This window comes from Phyllopteryx taeniolatus, chromosome 8 (assembly GCF_024500385.1).
Source record: "Phyllopteryx taeniolatus isolate TA_2022b chromosome 8, UOR_Ptae_1.2, whole genome shotgun sequence".
Taxonomy (NCBI): domain Eukaryota; kingdom Metazoa; phylum Chordata; class Actinopteri; order Syngnathiformes; family Syngnathidae; genus Phyllopteryx; species Phyllopteryx taeniolatus.
The window spans coordinates 4034600-4056527 of NC_084509.1; the positions used below are offsets into that span (position 1 = coordinate 4034600).

General features: G+C 40.5%; 1 protein-coding gene across 7 annotated transcripts in view; it reads left to right on the plus strand.

Annotated features, from left to right (window-relative positions):
* veph1 (ventricular zone expressed PH domain-containing 1) overlaps positions 1-21928 on the plus strand; it is a 94972-nt gene that overhangs the window by 70297 nt on the left and 2747 nt on the right. For 4 of the 7 annotated variants that reach the window (XM_061782702.1, XM_061782700.1, XM_061782704.1 and 1 more), the window contains 2 exons: positions 2730-2847; positions 19073-19209. In XM_061782702.1, coding sequence (XP_061638686.1) covers positions 2730-2847; positions 19073-19209 — 255 coding nt within the window. The other 3 variants (XM_061782707.1, XM_061782705.1, XM_061782706.1) reach the window with 3 other exon arrangements.

The window sequence follows — 21928 nt, forward strand, 5'->3', positions numbered from 1 at the left end:
GATCATGTGTCCTCAGCCTCTTCCGCTTCTTACTATGTTTTGCCTCCCAACTCCTTTGCCACACGGCCTTACTCCTCTTCCTCGTCTTCTTCTCTCTGGCTGTTCACCCTGTCCTTATCCTTTCATTGTCTGACATTGTAACATTGTGTTGTGCTCAGGCTATATTTATACTTGCCAGTTGATGGTTCACGAGAAGCACATTTGCGCTACTTCAGAAAACGGGTTGCTCTAATGCTCACACATTTCCCTTTGTTAGAGAAAGTCAAGATTCACCTGGAAAAAAGTCTTATGGAACATCTAATGGAAATGGATAGAAAGATGCTTGACATGATGACATCTGATGACAACGTGTTCAACCATTTTAAATTAAAAGACTTATGCGATGAATGAATGTCTAAATGTTGTGGGGGATGAGACTATTCAACAGAAATCCATTATATCCGACTGGTTAGAGCGTCTGCCTCACACTTCTGAGGGCCGGGGATTGAACCCCGGCCCCACCTGTGTGGAGTTTGCATGTTCTCCCCGTGCCTGCGTGGGTTTTCTCCGGGCACTCCGGTTTCCTCCCACATCCCAAAAACATGCATGGTAGGTTATTGAAGACTCTAAATTGCCCGTAGGTGTGAATGTGAGTGCGAATGGTTGTTTGTTTGCATGTGCCCTGCGATTGGCTGGCAACCAGTTCAGGGTGTACCCCGCCTCCTGCCCAATGATAGCTGGGATAGGCTCCAGCATGCCCGCGACCCTAGTGAGGAGAAGCGGCTCAGAAAATGGATGGATGGATAGATGACATGACCAAGTGATAATGTTGGAGGAACAGCTGAGAATTGTACATAATCGTTTCCATGGATGTACCAATGTATTTGCACCTTGTTCAAAGAAATGAGAAACTTTTTTTTTTTTTAAAACAACTACGGAGTTTTGAGAATTTCAGTTCTGATCTGTGAAATGCACCAAAGCAACTGAGAAAAAACTGTAAGTAGTGTCTTGGTCCACATGTGCACACCAAGCATATTCATCCAATCATCACCCTGACAAAAACTAGTAAAGCAGGGAGGAGGTACAGTGAGAACCAGGGGTGGTCTTGAAATGCCAAATGGGGTTAAGTGAGGATATCCAACAGCCCAACAATCTTCTTGGCCACATCCTGTTGTCTAACTAAATATGTTCCTCTCGTCTTCAATCGTCATTCAAATGTGCCTAGAGGACCTTTATCTGGTGCGCTAAGGCCATCCAGCTGTGCGTGAGTTAGCCTGGCACAGACACATACACCCACACCCACACTGACATCAATTGAGTGTTGAAACAAAAGCATATGTGTTTGGTTAGTGACTATTTCCCATTACAATATACATGCAATCTTTTAAGTTCAGATGTTTGCTTTCTGGAACGTTTATTTTCTTTGGAGTTGTACCTGTTACTTTCAAGTAAGGATTTTTAGCTGCTATAACCCTTAGCATTTGTTTAGTTATCTTTACCTGCCTTTTATTTTCTTATGGTCTGAGTTCCTCTCTTCCACAACATGTGTAAGTTACATACATTGCTTCAGCCCACAGCCACACATAGTACACTGCATGTCCCAGAAATAGATACATAAACAGTTTTGCCCTCAAATAACTATATTCACTTCTATTGCTATCACTAGCCTTGAGGTCCCCGATATCCAGTAAGTTTTTTTCTCTCCTCGACTCATGTTTACATTATGTGTGGATCGGAATTGCCAGATAAACTGTTTGTGATGTGGTTGTTCAGGTGCCCAGAATTCATCCATCCATCCATTTTCTATACCGCTTGTCCTCACTGTGGTTGAGGGTGAGCTGGAGCCTATCCCAGCTGACTTTGGGCAAGAGGGCTCGACTGATCATCACTCAGTCGCAGGATACAGAGCCAAACCTATGGAAAATTGAGTCTCTAATTAACCTGACATGTTTTGGGATGTGGGAGAAAGACGGATTAATTGAGGAAAACCCAAGCAAACAGGAGAACATGCAAACTCTAACTTGCAATGGATATTCTTTGTCTCTTCTCACTTCATCTCTTACCACCCCTTTTTGGGGCTTGTCATTTATTTGGTCAAGGTGTCAAAAAATGCCACAAAAGCCTAAACAAAGGCCAAAGAAAGAGAAAAACATCCACAGTTGATTCTTTGATATGAGGGGCTGGTGAGATATGCAGGGGTCATTTGACATCATAAAAACTCTTAAGATTTTGTGCGACTTTATACTTTTCCATAAACTTGTCGAATTCTCTCGACCATTTAAGTTCCATTGCAATGTTTTTTCAGCGCACCGTGTCATCCATGTTTGTGGAGTGGACTAGTTGGGTATGTACTTAGTATTCGTGCTTGTTTTGTTTTTTTAATAATTGTCTTTTTTTGTCTTTTTTAACAATTTATTTTGGGCATATGTACAGTGTGTTTGAAGCAGTAGAATGAAGCATAACTCTTAACACATGCATGTTTGCACTGATTTGTAATGGGCAGGGTCAAGGTTTAAATTTTTCTCCCATCACAACACACATGGGGTCCGTATTTTTACGTCATTCAAAATGCATCATTACCTCGAGCCAAATGCTTGTGTTTAGAAGGCTGTGTGCCAGCTGTATTGTCCTCTTATAAGATTGCCTGCCTCATTTAAATGACGTCTTTTACTGAGTAGCATGTTGGAAATAAAATAGAGTTGGTTTCAGTTCAAATGTCATTTTCTGTTTGTGCTTCTGTGCTTCTTCAGGACCTGGACAGTCTCCAGATGCAGCTGGAGGACGTTCGCTTCTTTGACCTTTTTGGCTACAGTGAAGAAGAGGGTGGGTGGTTATGCTTCATGTGCAACAACCCTGAGAAGGCCACAGGTACACGCATGCACACACACACACATACACACACACGCACACACACACGATAATTTCCTGCAGAGATCTTTCCTCACCATCTCAGTTGTAGTCAGTCAGTTTCTTTGGAATGCATCGTTGAAACTATTCCAATGATCCGTGTGGTGGTGACCTCAAATCCCTTGAGGGATAGTAATATATTTCAGGTAATGAAAATGCTTGCCGTCTTCATTGTGAAGGGTCTATGTAATCAGTCAATCATCTCTGATGAGTTGACTTTGGACCAGTGACCCGTTTTCAAAGACCACTTAGCCCTGATGATGTCATGTTTATACGAGGGTCTCCTTCCCTGAATTGCATTAAGATCTGTGTGTGTGTGTGTGTGTGTGTGTGAGAGAGAGAGAGAGAGAGAGAGAGAGAATGAGTTTGCTGTTGTTATATATATATATACTATCGTTATTTACTTTTTGTATCACAACAGGTTCTTCCATCCGCTGCATACGACACAGGAGATTGAATTGGTAACATGTTCAAAATTTGTATGTTAGTACTTAAGATCTCACCCTGACCCATAAATTGCATCTTTCTATAATTTTCTTCAGTTATGACATTTTTTTCTCTTAGATTGATTGGTCACACATTTCCCTTTGTTAGAGAAAGTCAAAATTCACCTGGAAAAAAGTCCTATGGAACATCTAATGGAAATGGATAGAAAGATGCTTGACATGATTGGATTGAATATCATTCAGTCATGATAACAATTTGAGCTGACCTTATTTTTTTAACCTGATGTTGACCAACCTTTATGGTGCATAATGTATACTTGGAGTGATCATCTGGTGATGACTAGTATTAGTGATTGAAAGTGTCATAACTACCATATGTTTTGGATATTACTTGTCAACAGAAGAATTTCGATGAATTGTCACTGTTTCCTGTCCGTCATTGATGTCCTTCACCGCACCACACATCTAAAGCTCAGTAGACTAAGAACAGAAATAGTAGTAATTGAGTATAGAACCTCATCTCAGCAAAAATCTTGTCTGACATGTACTTCCTTCTTGACAACAGCTTAGCTTGATGTACTTCAATTTGAACATATTGCCGGTGTTTGGTGTTTTTTCTCTTTAGATTTTCCCAGATGAGGAACTGAGGCGTATGCATGTGAGCGACAGGGCTGTAACATCAAATCTAAAAAAAATCAGAGAGGGACAGGTTAGCTTTGAGAAAACGAATGGGGGAAACAGATCAGTGGAACCTCCAATAAAGTTGAATTCCCGTGAGGTCCTACTGTTTGGAATTTGGAGTTTAATGTTCAAACTGATCAACTTTATTGTTTTTAGCAAATAATCATTAACTTAGAATTTTATGGCTGCAACACGTACCAAAAAAGATGGAACAGGTGGCAAAAAAGACTGAGAAAGTTGAGGAATGCCCATCAAACACCTGTTTGGAACATCCCACAGGTGAACAGGCTAATTGGGAACAGGTGGGTACCATGATTGGGTAGAAAAGGAGCTTCCCTGAATTGCTCAGTCATTCACAAGCAAAGATGGGGCGAGGTTTGTGAACAAGTGTGTAAGAAAATAGTCGAACAATTTAAGGACAGTGTTCCTCAATGTACAGTTGCAAGGAATTTAGGGATCATCTACGGTCCATAATATCAATATCACGACATCAATGTGTAAAGGATATCACCACATGGGCTCAGGAACACTTCAGAAAACCACTGTCAGTAAATACAGTTCGGCGCTACATTTGTTAGTGCAACTTGAAACTCTATGATGCAAAGCAAAAGCCATTTATCAACAACACCCAGAAACGCCGCCGGCTTCTCTGGGCCCGAGCTCATCTAAGATGGACTGATGCAAAGTGGAAAAGTGTTCTGTGGTCCGACGAGTCCACATTTCAAATTGTTTTTGGGAAATTGTGGACGTTGTGTCCTGTAATGGACGCAAAAGTTCAAAAGCCAGCATCTGTGATGGTATGGGGCTGTGTTAGTGCCAATGGCATGGGTAACTTACACATCTGTAAAGGCACCATTAATGCTGAAAGGTACATACACGTTTTGGAGAAACATATGCTGCCATCCAAGCAACGTCTTTTTTATGGACGCCCCTGCTTATTTCAGTAAGACAATGCCAAACCACATTCTGCACGTGTTACAACAGTGTGGCTTCGTAGTAAAAGAGTGCGGGTACTAGACTGGCCTGCCTGCAGTCCAGACCTGTCTCCCATTGAAAATGTGTGGCGCATTATGAAGCGTAATACAACGGAGACCTCGGACTGTTGAACAGCTGAAGCTGTACACCAAGCAAGAATGGGAAATAATTCCACTTACAAAGCTTCAACAATTAGTGTCCTCAATTCCCAAACGTTTGTTGAATGTTGTTAAAAGAAAAGGTGATTTAACACAGTGGTAAACATGACCCTGTCCCAGCTTTTTTGGAACGTGTTGCAGCCATACAATTCTAAGTTAATGTTTATTTGCTAAAAACAATAATGTTTTTCAGTTTGAACTTTGAATATCTTGTCTTTGTAGTGTATTCAATTAAATATAGGTCGAACATGATGTGCAAATCATTGTATTCTGTTTTTATTTATGTTTAACACAACGTCCCAACTTCATTGGAATTGGGGTTGTATGAAATTCCACATTTAAGTATATTTGTTTTGCCCTCTCTTCTCAAAGCATAAGCACACACTTCAATTCACAATATAATGTTCACTGCCAAGACTCTAGACAGTTGCATGTTTGCTTCGCATGCTTCAAAATCAAAGGTCTTGCAAAATAAGGGCATTCAATACTGTATTTTCTAATGTGGCTCAACAGATGAGAATAATAGATTTCAAAGATTGACCCAATAATATTTTTTTATTTTTATTGACTTATATTTTTTCAAAAGTAAAAATGTAGAAATGTGATGATGACCAATTAATGGGAAATGAGACGAATTGAGACTAAGAAAAATGGTACATGCGTCTCTGTCCTGGCTGTTCGGTGGCTGACAAAAGAAAAAGACAAAAATCAAGAACAATACATTGTACACCACAAAAGTAAATTGCTTCAGTTCTTTGTGTGTAGTGACTCCTCTCCCTAGCAGTAATATTTCTTCACTTTTGTCTCCGCATCTGTTCATGTTTTACTGTACAAAACTGGTTACATTTGTTAAATAGTTAAGAATGGTAAAATGGTACCTAAAAAAATGCCAGTGGAGTTAAAGGTTTTATGATAAAGCGAGAGTTTGAATTTAATCTAATGACCAATAATTCTTATTGGATTTTTTCCCCCAAATCCCAAAGAATGGAAAGTCAAAACGTATGCTGGAATGGATTGTAATCAACCTTAGAGGTCCCTCCGTAACCCTCTCCTGTTGTACATGGAAGCCATTATTAGTTATGTAAGAGGGCAGTTTACAGTAACACATGCTGTAAGAAATATGTAGCATGATGAGACAGGGGGGCTAATGGAAGAAGGTAACAAGAGGTGAAAGCGAGACAGAAATTAATTAATTAATCGTTATTGAGTAGCTTTCAAGCGGCATCCCGTACACACTGTTTTTCATAACTTGACGTTCGGTTGGGACAGTAAGAAGTACGGTAAGTTGCCAGGTGTGGATGCAGTTAAGCCTCGGTGGACAAACGTGTAGACGACACGTGATGATCACATCAAAGCGTATCAGTTGTTATGTACCTTCTCCAACTATTCATTTGTGATGGAGAAGATGCAGAAAAGAAATGTGGGATGATTGCTTAAAAACCAGTGAACTCAATTCAAATAATGCATGATGGGATTGGAGAGGTTTTGAGTTTCTTGCACATATTCACTTTGGGCAGCACGGTGGAGAAGTTAGTGGATAGTATGTCAAAATGGAAGCCCTTCGCATTAAACACTACCCAAGAAGTACCTCTCGGTTTCAAAAAGGTTGTTGACTCCTGCTCTAAATTCGGTCAATGTGACTGTGAATGATTGTTTTGTCTATATATGCCCTGCGATGCCCAGCACAAACTCGGCTACGAAAGGCGTTCAACAAACGTGCTGTTTCTTGGTTCTCCTGAAAAATGGTTTTGGAGGTACGAGGATTCCGCCCGACGCCAGCGATATACAGGATGTCCACAAAGTTTTTTTTTACAATTGACTCCCAACCATGGTGCCCATATAGATGTGTATTAAATGAGGACAACATAGATAAAAAATTTTTTTTAACAATTACCAAAGATTTGTCTAAAATATGCTCCAACCCACATGGCGAAACAAAAGCAAGTGACGAATAATTACAAAGATCCATTGAAGCTGCTGCGTTGCGGTTTCCTCACATTTCAAGTGTGTGAGTCGGCGTGTGCGCATGCATGCACAAATAGCTACAGGTCCACAAGTGTCCTTGGGTGGCTTTGTTTTACCAAAAGGCTTTTATATGAAAAGTGATAGCAGATGGTACACAAGCAAGCTCTGTCAAACCCATAAATGTTTTTAATATACAGAGTGTATTCATGTCAAACGTGCTCAAACTTTGTTTTTCACTCACTCCCTGTGATCTGGGCAGGGGAATGTGCCTGCAGGCAGGAGGTGATTGAGTTTCACCAAGCATTGTTTATATAGTTTCATAAAAATGTGTAATCAAAAATCCGCTCTTTTCAACTCAGTAGGACGGTGAAGTCTTGTTAGCACTTTGAGCAACGGTTGTCGTATTCCGTTAGCACATTATTGTTGTCCCTCCGCGACATTTGTCCCCACCTTCAGGCTGGGCATTACAATTTCAAATTCCCCACTGCATCATTAGCTATCAATGATATACTTGAACATATCAGAAGGTTTTCCATATTGCATTTAGGGGATGATATTTTTCTGAAATTGTTGCAAATGTGTTGACTGCAGCTGATAGGAAACAAGGCACACTTTGTTTTAACAAATGTATAAACACAACAGCAATATTTTCACAAGGTTTATAATTAATTTGCAGCACCACTTTTCATGCCAGACGATGTTGGACTCGATTCACAATTTAACAATAACATAAAGTGCTCATCGAGTCCAGCGGTTTAGAAATATGTGAAACATCAACACGTCCATAAAATGGTACCACAATCAGCTGTGTCATTGTGCAAAACTGGAAATGTGGGAAACATTATCAGTCATCCAAGTGAACAGCGTCCAACTTTCTATGTGACGGTGGGGTATATTATTCATATATTATTCATATTATTGCTAGTGACAGGGCTTACTTATGTCAAATCTACATGACGCTAGAAACAACTCGACTTTAAAAACACCTTTCTGTTTCTATTCCACAGGAATCCATCTGGAGCATCAGAAAAATGTAAGCACTGGTTTTAATGGGGAAAAAAAAAAGTGCTTATGTGTTTCTGTGACAAATGGTGTCTAAACCACAAGGGGCTGGTCAGATCAGGAATTACCAGACATGTTTTTAACACCAGTCACTAGTGGTACATTCGTTTGACTTTTGTGCGGGCAGCGTGGGTTCAGTTCCCACTCAGTGACGGTGTGAATGTGAGTGCGAATGGTTGTCTATATGTTCCCTGCAACTGATTGGCAATCAGTTCAGGGTGTAGTCCGCCTTTCGCCCGAAGTCAGCTGGGATAGGCTCCAGCGCCCTGTGACCCTAACCAGGATAAGTGGTGTTGAAAATGGATGGATGTTTTTAATAGCCAAAAATAGCCAACATAAAACTAGAAAATGGCACGCTAAACTGCTCCAAAGCCGAGCACAATCAGTTTTAGAAAAATGTCCGACCTCTGATTTATTTGTATTTAAAAACATTTTGTGAATTTCAAGTCAAATAATCAATTACAACAGTAAACTGATGTAATATTCTTAATTGTAATACAAGTGGAAAGAAAAAAGAAATCCACCGTATAATAAAACGAGTCAATAGATGACAATACGCAGAGCCAGATATTTAGTATGTCCCTGGGAGCTGAGTCTCTTCACATAAACAGCAGACTTAGCAGTGTACATTCCATTCTTCTTCACTCTTTCTGTAAATTGTAGTTATTTACCACATACCTTACAGTAAAATACTTTAAAGTTATTTTACAGTAATTAACTACAGTTTCCACTGCATCATGGGATTTTGGTTGACGTCATGCAGAGACTTACTGTATTTTGCATGCAGCAGAATTGTAAAAGCTGTGTGCTCCCAGCATGGATTGCTCCATAATATGTTGAACTGTTGCCGTAATAAAGATGTTTAACCTTAATGTTCATGAACGATAAGGAGTAACGTAACATTGATCATGTGTGTTTATGTTACCCGTAGTTCATTGAATGTGTGTCTTATTTAACTCTTGGATTACATGTATGTAGCACTTTTTTTTTCATGAAACCATTATTGTGGGTTGTGTGCAATAGAGTGATCCCGGTCAGTTCTGCTAATTGCTAAGTGAAGTTAAGATGGACGTTACCTGGCCTACTTCTTCTGCAAGCCAAATGAGCTCCTGTTTACCTTGTGTAATGCCTGGCTCAGGCTACAAGACAAATTTGGTCTTTCACGATTGCACTATGTCAGACTACTGCCATAAAATCTTGCCGTATCTCGGGCAAACATTGGCAACACTACACGATTCCGATAGCACCGTATCCTGTCTTTTACGATCACTGGGCTTTAGCTTGTCAACTCAAACACTGTCAGAGAGGCGGAACCAGAAAAAGTGTCACCGGATACACACGTTACCATGGCAACGATAACAACAATGGATTACACATGTATTATGTTGGGGAAAAAAAGGACAAAAAGAGGACAAGTGTGGTGTCGTCACCGGTGCTCGGGAGTGGGCTGTCCATTCAAGAGAAGCTTGAGGTATGTTCACGTACTTTTAATACATGCAGCCTAGAAAGCTAGTGCTAGCACTAATATTTATATATAAACAAGCCAGCGTTCTGTCGAATCATCCTTTAAAGCTTCGGTAAACATTGGTTCGTGTGCGTGAATAAATGTTGACAACAGCGACCGAGTATGTTGACAACAGCAAGCATGGGAGGCAAAGTACCGGTGACAATACACAATCCTATTGGTCGATGTTGAGGTGCGCTGTCGGAGAGTTGTCATGGATATGTCACACCACACGGAAGATATCCAAAATATCAAACATGCTAGACTATTCATTTTGGCATCGTAGAGCTATTGTTGGACCAAGTCGTTGGTCGTGGATTATGTCACACTACAAGAAGTTTTGTCATTCCCGACAAAATATGTCGGGCTCAATCTGGGGAAATCGCCCACGATAGCTGATCGAGCCAATATCTGGGCTAAAATCCTGTAGTCTGAGCCAGGCATTACTCATCAGCACCAGAATGAATAGAAACATTGACTTGACACTGTTCTCAGTAAGTTACTGTAATTTGCAAATAATTAGGGTAAAAATGTCTAACGGTGTTCTTTTAATAATGACATCAACAAATTTTATATTGTAGTGAGCTGCCAACTTAGACATACTGTATAGACATCATTTTCTGATACATCACAATATATTCCATTTCAGGTTCCGTCACTACAGTTTCCTCTTTGCCACTTTTGGTTTCGGTTCGGTACATATTTGTGTCTGCAAAAAGAATTATCTCTGTATTTTTGGTTGTCAGCAAAAATTGAATTTCGCAGTTAACAATTCCAGTACCATCGGTGTGCTGAATTTTAAAGACAACACTTTCAATTGGTAAACTGCCTCTTATTCCTTGACTGCTTGTATACACTGTACAGTAGTATGCAATATGCAAGAAAAATTAAAATACAAGAAATATTACTCGTTTATCACTCACCTAATTTCTCAATTCTTTTGTACAGTTGTGTGTTTTTCATACAGGTGCCAAATCTGCAATACTGTGCTCCGCATCTACCACTCCAGTAGTCTAACAGTGAACTGTCATCTTCAAGTACTGTAACTCTCCGTTACCGGGGAGGTCCAATTATCTGTGGTGGGCTTTTGTATTTGTGGCAAATCATGTTTTATGGCTTTGCACGCTTTGTCATAGAGGTTGGAAATCACAACTTTGTTGGAATGTGTTGAGCAAGGCACAACTTAACAGGGGTCAAGCCTTTTTATTTAGTGATGAAAACCTACATCTTCAACCACAGAAAATGTCTGCAAATCTTAAGCAATAAATGTTCCAACTGCATGGGTAATCTTCTTGTTTTGATCTGAATTGGCACAGTAGTTCTGTTCAAAAGCATTTTGAATAGGCAGTTGTTGACTCCTCGAATCGCTCGACTGTCATCTGTCCAGGAAGCGTTATACCAGATTGCTTATGCTGGAGATGCTAGGTGATATTGCTTGTGGTTTCCTTACACTTACGGGACATGTTTCAAGCAACGTTTCCAGCCACTGATGTTTGTTTCAACCGTTTTCACTCCCTTAATGTTGTATTCAACTGAAAAGTTACAACAGTGTGAGATGGAGTGCATGGGACAGTACCTTGCAGAGAAAGCTTTTCATCTGCCTGTACAGGCACCCACACACAGTAGCCTGTTAAGCATCTATGCAAAATGAATAGGAAATCCGAAAACAGGCATTCCATAAGGGCGTATTGTTCCATTCAGAGCGGACGGAACAGTTCAATATTTTACTGCTCCAGCCCTAGTTGTAACAAGTACAAAGTCTTCCACAGTTTATTTGTAAAACCCAACATTAAAGACTGTTATTTGACAGAATCAGCAACAGGAATGCAAATCTATCTTTCAGTTATCAGGTATGTTATGCTTTCAGTGGATTTTATTTTAATTAAAGCTTCTAAGGAAGAACAGGTAGTTAGGACTTTCAGCTTGTAACAATAGAGAGAGGTAGTCCTAGTCCTTTGCACAGAGCTCATAATGTATTAAATTCACTGCATTGTTTTCATTTTATATCGCAATCATGATCACTGGTAGGCTGAGGCTAATTTAGGAACTCACTTTTGGCCTGTGTGCAGAAGCCTGTCTTGGTTTAATGAAAATGTCAGTCATCAGCTAAAACCATTGCTTTGCAATAGAAGGTTTGAGGCAATTTTGGAGAAATGGGGTTTCTTTATTGATGTTGTGGTCAGTCTTTGGTCTTCCTCTAACCTGAGTGAGAGGTGAAGTCCGTGGTTTGATGGCGTCTATACTGTATGTATTTTTATAGATATTTTTGATGAATGTCATATTTACAATAACAATTCACAGAATCAACCTCAGTGACTCACTGCAACACGTGAATCATCTTCAATTAAGACGAGGGGAACTTTGGTGGGGTCAAACTGGAGCCAGTGTGCATAAAACTCCAGCGTATGGACTGCTATCATCACGCATCAAAAGATTAACTTTTTATTTTTATTTTTTTGCAACACCTTTTAACAAAAGGGTGTTAAGAAAATAAGAACGTGAGAAGGGACAAATAATACAGGAAGTTATGTGTAGTAAGCATTGTCATTACTTTGTTTTATGTTCATGTTTTACGATTAACAACGGTTAACTTCTCTTTCCATAACTAAGATGTTGAAGTTGTGTGATGTAGCATCACTCCAGCATGAGTCTTTTGTGAATCGCTCCATTTCTTGACAAATCCAAAATGTAGCCAAATTTAGTCAATTTAGTTATTTACTGTAGCTACTTCCTACTGAAGCTAAAGAAAACTTTAAGCTACTTAGTCTTTATTATCAGTTAAAAATGTATCACAATTTGCTGTCAGTTTATATCCATGACACACTTTTTCACATCCTATCGACAATAATAAGGATGCATTGATGCATATCCTTTTTTTCCCACTGCCCTACTGTAGAGTTAAAAAAGTTGAATGAAAGCAACAGTATGGCCTGGAATATTTCTATTAATACATTTTATGAAAAAAAATTCATCCTAATTAATCCTATCCCATCTGACTTTGGGTGTTAGGTGGGCTACATCTAGGACTGCCAGCCAGTCACAAGGCACATATAGACAAACAATCTTTCACACCAATAAAGCATTCAGAGTCTCCAATTAACCCAACATGGATGTTTTTCGAATGTGGCAGGAAGCCGGAATACTCGGAGAAAACCCACAAACTTTGAACCCAGGCACAGTGAGGGAGACATGCTTACTATGACTTCACCATGCAACCCTGGATTATTTCTATTTGTGTTTGAATTTCGAAGTTGCCTTGACCCTACATTCTTCTCACAGCGCATACTTATTTTTTAGATATAACATGACATTTTGTAGAAACACGTTAACAAACCCTCTTTTTACTGTATGTCGTGTTGATTGGCATTATGGCTTAGTCACGGCATTTTCTATCAGAATGGTGCGCATAATGAAACAAAATGATGGAATACGGTACGTTGTCAAGAAAATTGTGACACTTTTGGACCCTCGGCACCAAATGTGACTCTGCCCTGTGTTTGCACAACTTCACAGATCCCCTGTACTCGGCATCTTGCTGTCATCAATGACACATCTAATAGTTGCAAGGACTTAAGGCATAGCGATTTATGACTGCGTGACAGAGTTTAAATGAGAAATTTGCATGTCTTGGACTTTAATGCCCTTGATTTAAGGCTGCACCCAGGGTTACATAATCAGACAATTCTCCCAGCTATCTTGCCAGCTATAACACGGAAAGTAAAAGACTGCATAAATGTCATCACTGTCAGTTTTTTTAGTTTTTATTTATTTATTTTTTTGCCAGATTTTTTTCTACTCTTTTGGGATATTATTCTGATTTTTTCAACATTGGATTTAAATAGTAAAAGTACAATTTATAATAATAGACCCTCTAAACTAAAATGATTTGCTCATGAGACTACTTCTACACTATATTATCATCCTATTTTTTAATGATGATTTACAATGGTGAAGTGATTAATTTGATGGCGGGATATCACTGACGGTGGTAAGGTCTTGGTGTCAGCTTGACTGATGACCACACACTAAAGCACACTACAGCCGATTACTCTTTTCAGAAGCTTATTTGACACACAATACTGACTCTTTTCTCGTTTATTGCTCACCTTGTTTGTGTCTTAGTTACATGTACACATTTTACGATGAGCTACAGAGTGTTTCACGTCAGTTATAGGACGTATAGTTTATCGTCTTAGCTCCTGTTTTCCTCCAGCACCCTTTCACCGCAATAGACCCACTAATTCACACACGTGTACTAGCACACTGGCAGATACATACAGCTTTGGATCACATGATTTGCCTTTTGGATCATCCGAACCTGTACCCATTTGAGATTTTAAGGATTTATAGATTATTTGAAGACTTAGTTCTTGAGAGGTAGGACCAAAATGCAAGACTCCAGCCAAAAAAACAGGTGAGGTTCAGTACACAGGCTATCAGTAAGCATAGGCAACGGTATCCAAAACATGAGGCAAAAGGTAAGGTCAATAATCAAACAGGGTCTAACCTTTAAGTCAATGGCGTAAACAGGGAATGCTGCAACATGACAACGAATTGCAACGAATTGGTGACGAGGCAGTTAACGAGGTTAAATGTACTTGTATAAGGTAATCAAAGGTAACGAGACAGTACTGTAGGTGACACGCTAAGCAGCAGCTAAACCTAAAATAAGGCGGAAGGGCAGGAAATGCACACATACATGACAGTTCTCCCTTCCTGTAATAGTAATTTTTCGGTTTGGAGGTGGAGTAGAGCTAGCGGTTAGTGTCAAGGCGTTAGGGCTTGGGGTGTTAGGATTAGGCGTCAGGTAAGGGGGAGGTTAGGGTTCGTATTAAGATCATAGGGTTAGGTGATTAGCATTGGGGGTTAGGAATTAATGTAGTGTTACTGGTGTTAGAGTAGGGTAATGGTTAGGGTTAGTATCAGGGTGTTTACGGTTTAAGGTGAATGTGTTATTGTAGGAAGATGGACAATCATATTATGGTGTGAAGTAATAATAATGCATCAGAATCAGAGTCATCTTTATTTGCCAAGTATGTCCAAAAAACACACAAGGAATTTGTCTCCGGTAGTTGGAGCCGCTCTAGTACGACAACAGACAGTCAATTGACAGAGAACACTTTTGAAACATAAAGACATTGAGAAAAACAGTCACTGAGCAATAAAGGGTTGCTAGTTAGCTGGTAATGCAGGTAAATTTTTTAATTTTTTATTTATTATTATTTTTTCGACAATTGTGCAAAAAGATGCAGAGTCCTCTAGCACTTAGAGCAGTTCGAATGACTAATATTACAATAGTCCGGTGCAATGACGATTGTGCAAAGGGCGCCGAGACTTCAAGCGAGTAGTACGATCGTCTGGGACAATGTTGATTGTGCAAATGTTGCAGATACTACTCAGTCAGTGTGCATATGGAGCAGATGCTACTCTGGCATGAGTGGACAGTATTGGTCAACAACAGATATGCAAATAGTGCAGCGTGGTGAGACTACTACAGTGAGTGCACGAGTAATATATAATTGGCCCAACAGAAATGTGACAACAAACTCAAGACAAAAAGACAAAAAATTGCCAGCATGTTGCAATGGAGTTGTAGGTTAGGTGTTTAAGAAGTTGATTGCAAGAGGGAAGAAGCTGTTGGAATGTCTGCTAGTTCTAGTATGCATTGATCGGTAGCGCTACGAAGTCATATATGCGCTGCCAACTAATGGAAGAGCATTTAATTGTTCTGCCTGTCACTATATGTCATTGGCATAGATGGATTAACAAAGTAATTAACGTATCATATTCAGACAAAGTGAAATTGGCAGCGCCCCTGATGATCTCTCACACCATACTGGTTTGGAATTGCTGCTGTTTTTTTTCTGATATGGACTGTAGTCTTTCTTAGTGGTTCTTTTTTTCATTTACAGTATAGTATTTCAATGCAACCAAAGCAAATTTTTCACACTTATGATCTGAACGCACATCATTTGTGACTCAAGATGAATTGTGTGTTTTTTTGATGACTTGGTCTCGTCATTTGACGTCAGTTTGTCTTGTACAAGAGGTTGTGCACCGCAGTCATGGCCCGAGGCTCACATAAATCCTGGGACAATTTTCCAGGTGTCTCCTTCAAAGCGAGGGATAGACACAGCACCGAAGATTTATGCGTCAAGCACGTTCATTTCTGCCCACAAGAACTTGGAATATTTGTCGGATGATGCAGCCCAGACGGCACTGCACTGTGTTGCAGCGTGTCCAGTTGTGCAAATGGTGTCCTTGTCGAGTAGCCTGATAGGAAGTACGAATGGTCACAATTTATGTGTTGTCTAATGTTTGTCACGTCCAGGAGAATAAAGCACTTTTCTCTCACATACTCTGTCAGTGCACCCAAAAATCGTTGCGTTAGGATTTCTTGGTCCAGTTTTGGCTCCAGTCATGCTGTGTATAATCTCTCAACAATGTTGATGTTATGAGCACAGAAGAAGAAGAAGACTGCAAAACTAAAGTATGAGTGGAAGAAAGTAGAATATTCTACATTGGATACAGAAAGGCAATTCTCACTTGTGTCCGATGAACGTTTCCTAGATTGGATGTAGTATTTGCTTAACTGAACCTATATAATCATTTACCTTTATTGAATTCGACCAGCTGGTTTACAGGGAAACAGATTTACTAGGACAGGTGCTAAAATTGCTCTCCTGACTCGGGCATCGTGGGTTCCGTCCCCATTTGTGTATTTTTTGGCCAAAATTAATGTTTCCTCCCTGGACCCAAAGTTATTCAAATACATCAAATATGTGAACTAATGATAAAAAAATGATGATGATGATGATGATGATCTCTAAAATACAATGCAACAATTTACTCAACTTCACATCTGACAGGATTTTAAGTTGGTTAAGTAAGTAGGGCTTAAAAACAAAATGACAAACCAGTACTTGGCCCACTGGTCTAGTGTCATGATTTTCGCTTGGGTGTGAGGAGGTTCAAATCCCAGATGAGCCCACTTCCGTTTGTATAACAGCAGTTTAGAATGTGGCTGTGTTGTCCTTGAGCAAGCCAGCTCCCCTGCTGATGGATGAGTCATCCTACTCTACTGTGTGTGCAAAAGCGTATGACTACTTATGACACTACCTTTTAAAGGTCCATCCGTTTTCCTAACCGCTTATCCTCACTAGGGTCGCGGGCGTGCTGAAGCCTATCCCAGCTATCTTCACCCTGAACCGGTCGCCAGCCAATCGCAGGGCACATAGAAACAAACAACCAGTCGCACCCACAGTCAAACCTACGGGCAATTTAGAGTCTTCAATCAACCTACCGTGCATGTTTTTTTGGAATGTGAGAGGAAACCGGAGTGCCCGGAGAAAACCCACGTAGGCACGGGGAAAATATGCAAACTCCACACAGGCGGGGCCGGGATTTGAACCCCGTTAACCATCCCCTGTGCTGCCTTAAAGGTGCCACATTTTACCAAAACAGCTTTTTCTAGTATTTGGGATGTCTGGCTATATTGTAATACCTCAGTAAACATGTCAAATATGAATTAAAATCATTCAAGACATTTTTCTGCAGAGAGGCCTGAAATCAGGTCATTCGAATTTCTCAAGCTTATCTACATCACTAGCGAAGATCTTCGCCTACCTCTGCGCTCCCGAGCCAGCACTGTCAACATAACAAACACGTGTGCTCTAACAACTGGGACTTCTACACGGATGCAACCAATCAAGGGAAAGGTGGCGGTCTTAGCCAAATATGGACAAAGCGGATACAAAACTGGGTCAAACAGAAGTAGCTGTCAGAGGGGCCTTTCTGGACACTTGTATTAAAAAACCAAGTTGTTTTTTTTAAATGAAATTGACACTTTCATACTAAGTGCATGTTAGAGAGTCACTCAATGGAGGTCTAAATAGCCAAAGTACGGGACCTTTAAAATGTATTCATGAGAAGTGTTGATAAATGGAGGCCAATATTCATCAAAACTGGAATCTGAGATCTGAACATATTTTCATGAGAATGTTGTGCAAAACTGTAGAAAAGAAGCATGTTTTGTGTATTCTATTGTGTTACACTTCACCCATCTCACTATTTAGTTGTTAACCACTGCAAAGGGCAGCTTGGTTGCCTTGTTGTTGCAGTTCTGAGGTTTGGGTTTTGAGCCTTGGCTGGCTGTTGCAGCCTTCCTTTGTAAACTCCACGTATATTCTCCCAGTGCTTGCGTAGGTTTTCTCTGGGTACTGCGATTTCTTCCCATTTTCCAAAAACCTGCATGTTAGGTTCATTAAAAACTTAATTGACCATAGGGGAGAACGTGAGGATGAACGTTTTGTTGTCTATATGTGCCCTATGATTGTCCCTAATAAGGACAAGCAGTACATTCTAAGATTTGAGAAAATGGGTGGAGGGATTGCTAACCACTGTAAAACATAACTTTTACTTTCTTTGATGTTGGTCTTTCTGCATTGAATGTGAGTCTACTTAATTAATGCTAATTCACGTAACTTCGGCAACATGTCGTTCGAGTGCTTAACATTTCGGGTGTTCTGGGGTTCGCAGATCTTCGCTCTGGCCTTCCTTCTGTGGAGTTTGCATTTCCTCCTTATGCCTGGGTGTGGATCTTCTCCGGGGACACTGACTTCCTCCCACATCCTAAAAACAAGCTCATTAGGATAAGTGAAGACTGTAAATCATCCATTAGTGTGAATGGTTGCTAGTCTTTATGCGCACTGAAATTGCCTGGTGACTAATGCAACTCAACTATATTTACAGAACACTCTCAAAAACAACCGCGGCTAAACAAAGTGATATACATAAATAAAAATCAAACATAAAAAAATAAAACAATCAAAAAAATTCAACAATACAACAGTAACAACGTTGAAAACAATACAAACAAATAAAACACTACAACAAGGGCAAAGTGTGTGAGGGTGAGTCCAGGGCGTACTGTGCCCCGCCCGCCTCTTGCCCAAAGACTGGGTTAGGCTCCAGTTCTCATGCAACCCTAATTATTGTGCCTTAGAAAATGGATGGATGGGTGGAAAAACTGTGTAAAACAAAATGAACGAAAGGAAGTCTCCCTCTGACTTTCTTTGATAACAAGTGATAATGCACAAGGTGACGCTGGAGTCCCTTCGCTTTGTGTGAGTCTGCTTAATTAATGCAACTTTTGGTGTACATGCTTCTCTTTTCTCTCATTTTCTTTGACAATGGAAAAAAGCCAATAGAAAAGCAAAAGACAGTTAGTTGCTTGTTCAACTGAGGTCTCATTTTGATATTGCGCTATGACTGCGGTTTGAACTCTTGGTTTTGCGTGACGTTACAGGCAAATTATTTTCCTAAAACCTTTGACGTGTGAATCCTATGAGCAAAGAGCTAAGATGTTCCTGACCCTGTTTGGTGTGTCTCTGCAGGTGTGAATCAGGAGGGTCAGCCTCTCATTGAAGGAAAGCTGAAGGAGAAGCAGGTCCGCTGGAGGTTTATCAAGCGCTGGAAGACTCGCTACTTCACCTTGGCGGGAAACCAGCTACTCTTCCGCAGAGGCAAATCGGTACGCCAGTGATGTAAATGACGCACTCACACACTGTTCACTCTTCTTAAGCCGTGTGATTTGCGACCAAACCGTGTGCAAGAGTGGAAATTTCAACTGGTGATCAGCTCGCGAGGAAGCTGCTGAAGCCAACTGTAGTGCATCTTGCCCTCGGGACACGGTCCTGGGGGGAAGTCCTGAGGCCAAGGTGAGATGATGCAACAACATGAGTCACTCTCACCCGGTGTAACTGGAAGCAGATATCACCGTGACCTAGTAGCAAATAGAGAGGACAGTGTTTATCGAAGGGAAAAAAGGCATCTAAGCAACTCACTTTTTATTCGCAAAACAAACCCTCACTAGATCATCAGCTATAAAGTTGCTGAATTTTAACAGAGGATTGAATCTGCTTTTTTTGCATTCAGTCCTGTAAAGAACATGTAATGTTTTAAGTGACATTTTAGCATAGAAAACGACTGGGCGCTAATCACCTGTTGCCAAGTTGTTTCAAACCGTTTGGGTTCTTGGCTTCTTGTTTGACTTTCATCCTTGAAAATTCAATTCTGAGTTGTTTTGACTGCCAAACTGGTCAACAGCAACACGACAAGTTGTCGTCATCATCTGAAAAACATGGAATGAGCACTACAAACTCCGTAACAAATCAATTGATGAAGAAATAATTGATTACTAAAGTACAGTACAGTACATGACCTATTCTACTTTCCCACACTGCTCTTCTTACAAATAATGTTCAATTTGCACTATTTAAGTCGAGTTTTCAGCATTTGAAATGTCACGGTAATTTTGCCGTCTCGACTTGAAGAACCCCTCGGAATTTCGGCCCGTACAAGCTTATTGGTGGATAATTTTAACAGAAACTTGTCAGCCAATCGGACAAGGGGTTCTCCGACTCACAGACGATACAAAAGGGTCAAGGAGATATATGTTGAGAAATAATTAAGTTATAACGTACTCTAATTTGAAACTCCACACAGGCGGGGCCGGGGTTCAATCCCTGGCCCCGCCTGTGTGGAGTTTGCATGTTCTACCCGTGCCTGCGTGGGTTTTCTCCAGGCACTCCAGTTTCCTCCCACATCCCAAAAACATGCATGGTAGGTTGATTGAAAACTATAAATTGCCCGTAGGTGTGAATGTGAGTGTGAATGGTTCTTTGTTTGTTTGTATGTGCCCTGTGATTGGCTGGCAACCAGTTCAGGGTGTACCCCGCCTCCTCCCCGATGATAGCTGGGATTGGCTCCAGCACGCCCGCGACCCTCGTGAGGAGAAGCGGCTCAGAAAATGGATGGATGGAAGTAGAGCGGGAACCCCCTTCATGTTCCTCGCACTGCTCAGTGTTGTGTTTGTGTCCTACGGAGGAATTCTCTAAAAATAGCTGAGAATGAAGCTTTCTTGTTTTTATTCCAAAACAGCATTGCAAACCTTTTTCAGCAGCCACAAATGGGAAAGGTTTTTCATCTTTGTTCTGAGCTCTCGCTTTATTTTTGTCAGCTCTTGCTGGTGTGTTGAGAAAGAGCTATTCCCACACGGGGGATGAGGTTCCACAAAATGTTATTTTATGTTGCTCCATTTCCATCTCCATCCACAGAAGGTCCTCATTGGCTCTGTAGGATCTCGTCGGTTACACTTCTCAGAAGATCTTTTTTTTAAATTATTATTCAGGCTTTGCTTCTCAATATAAGAGCAAGAACCATATTGATTGTGAATGTTATCCAATTTGAGAATTGCTGGTCAAATGTGTCTTTTTCTATTTACAAACATTGTGTGTACATATATGCTCATCAGCTCAAATGCTAGGTACACATAAACAAAGCTATATTAAAATGCTCCCTTTTAAAAATTTTCACAAGCCTCTAAGTATCAATCCATTTTTCCTGTGATATAGCTGAAGAAGCTACTTTTTGTTTTTGAAAATATACAATGGAACCTCGATTTACAAACTTAATTGGTTCTCGAACGGGGTTTCTAAATTGAAAAGTTTGTATGTTCAACATAATTTTACCATAAGAAATAATGTGAACATAAATAACTGGTTCCAGCCTCGACAAGACTGAACACAAAAATCTCCTTATTAACAAAGTTAACAAAAACAACAACAAGCGGAACTGTCCTCATTCGTACGCGGCTGCCCTGTCGACACGCACCCAAACAGCGTCACGACTCTGGTGCATTCAGAGCCCGGCGGAAATCACAAAACACTTTAACAAGCAATTATGAAGAGCAAAAAATGAAATCCACTTTTACCTTGACTTCTTAGCTTGCAGCTTCTTCTCTTGACAGCAAGTTGCCATGTGAGTGCCTTGGCTTCTCGCAAATGATACTCTGAGAAATGCTGTCACGCGCTATGTAAATGTAAGAATAAAGGTGAAAAACACCGAAAAGGCACACAATGACACAATAAGCAAAGTAGCGACCCAGCGCGACGCTGTAGCGACTCAGAGCGAGCCACCTCTCCACAATGGCTGCTCCGCCCGGCACAAAATGGCTGCACCGCCTGGAACAATAGGGATGAATGAAACATTCGCACACTGTGATAAGGTTTGACCATCGGACAATATTTTGGTTCGAAAATGGAATAGTTTGAACACTGAGCCGTTCGTAAGTTGGGGTTTCCACTGTATGTTATTTTTATTTCCAGTTTTTTCAGCTGCTGCACCTCACCTTTGACCTCTGGGGTGCCAGTGAATGGAGACGCAGTTTGAAAAGCACCATCCTCGATTGT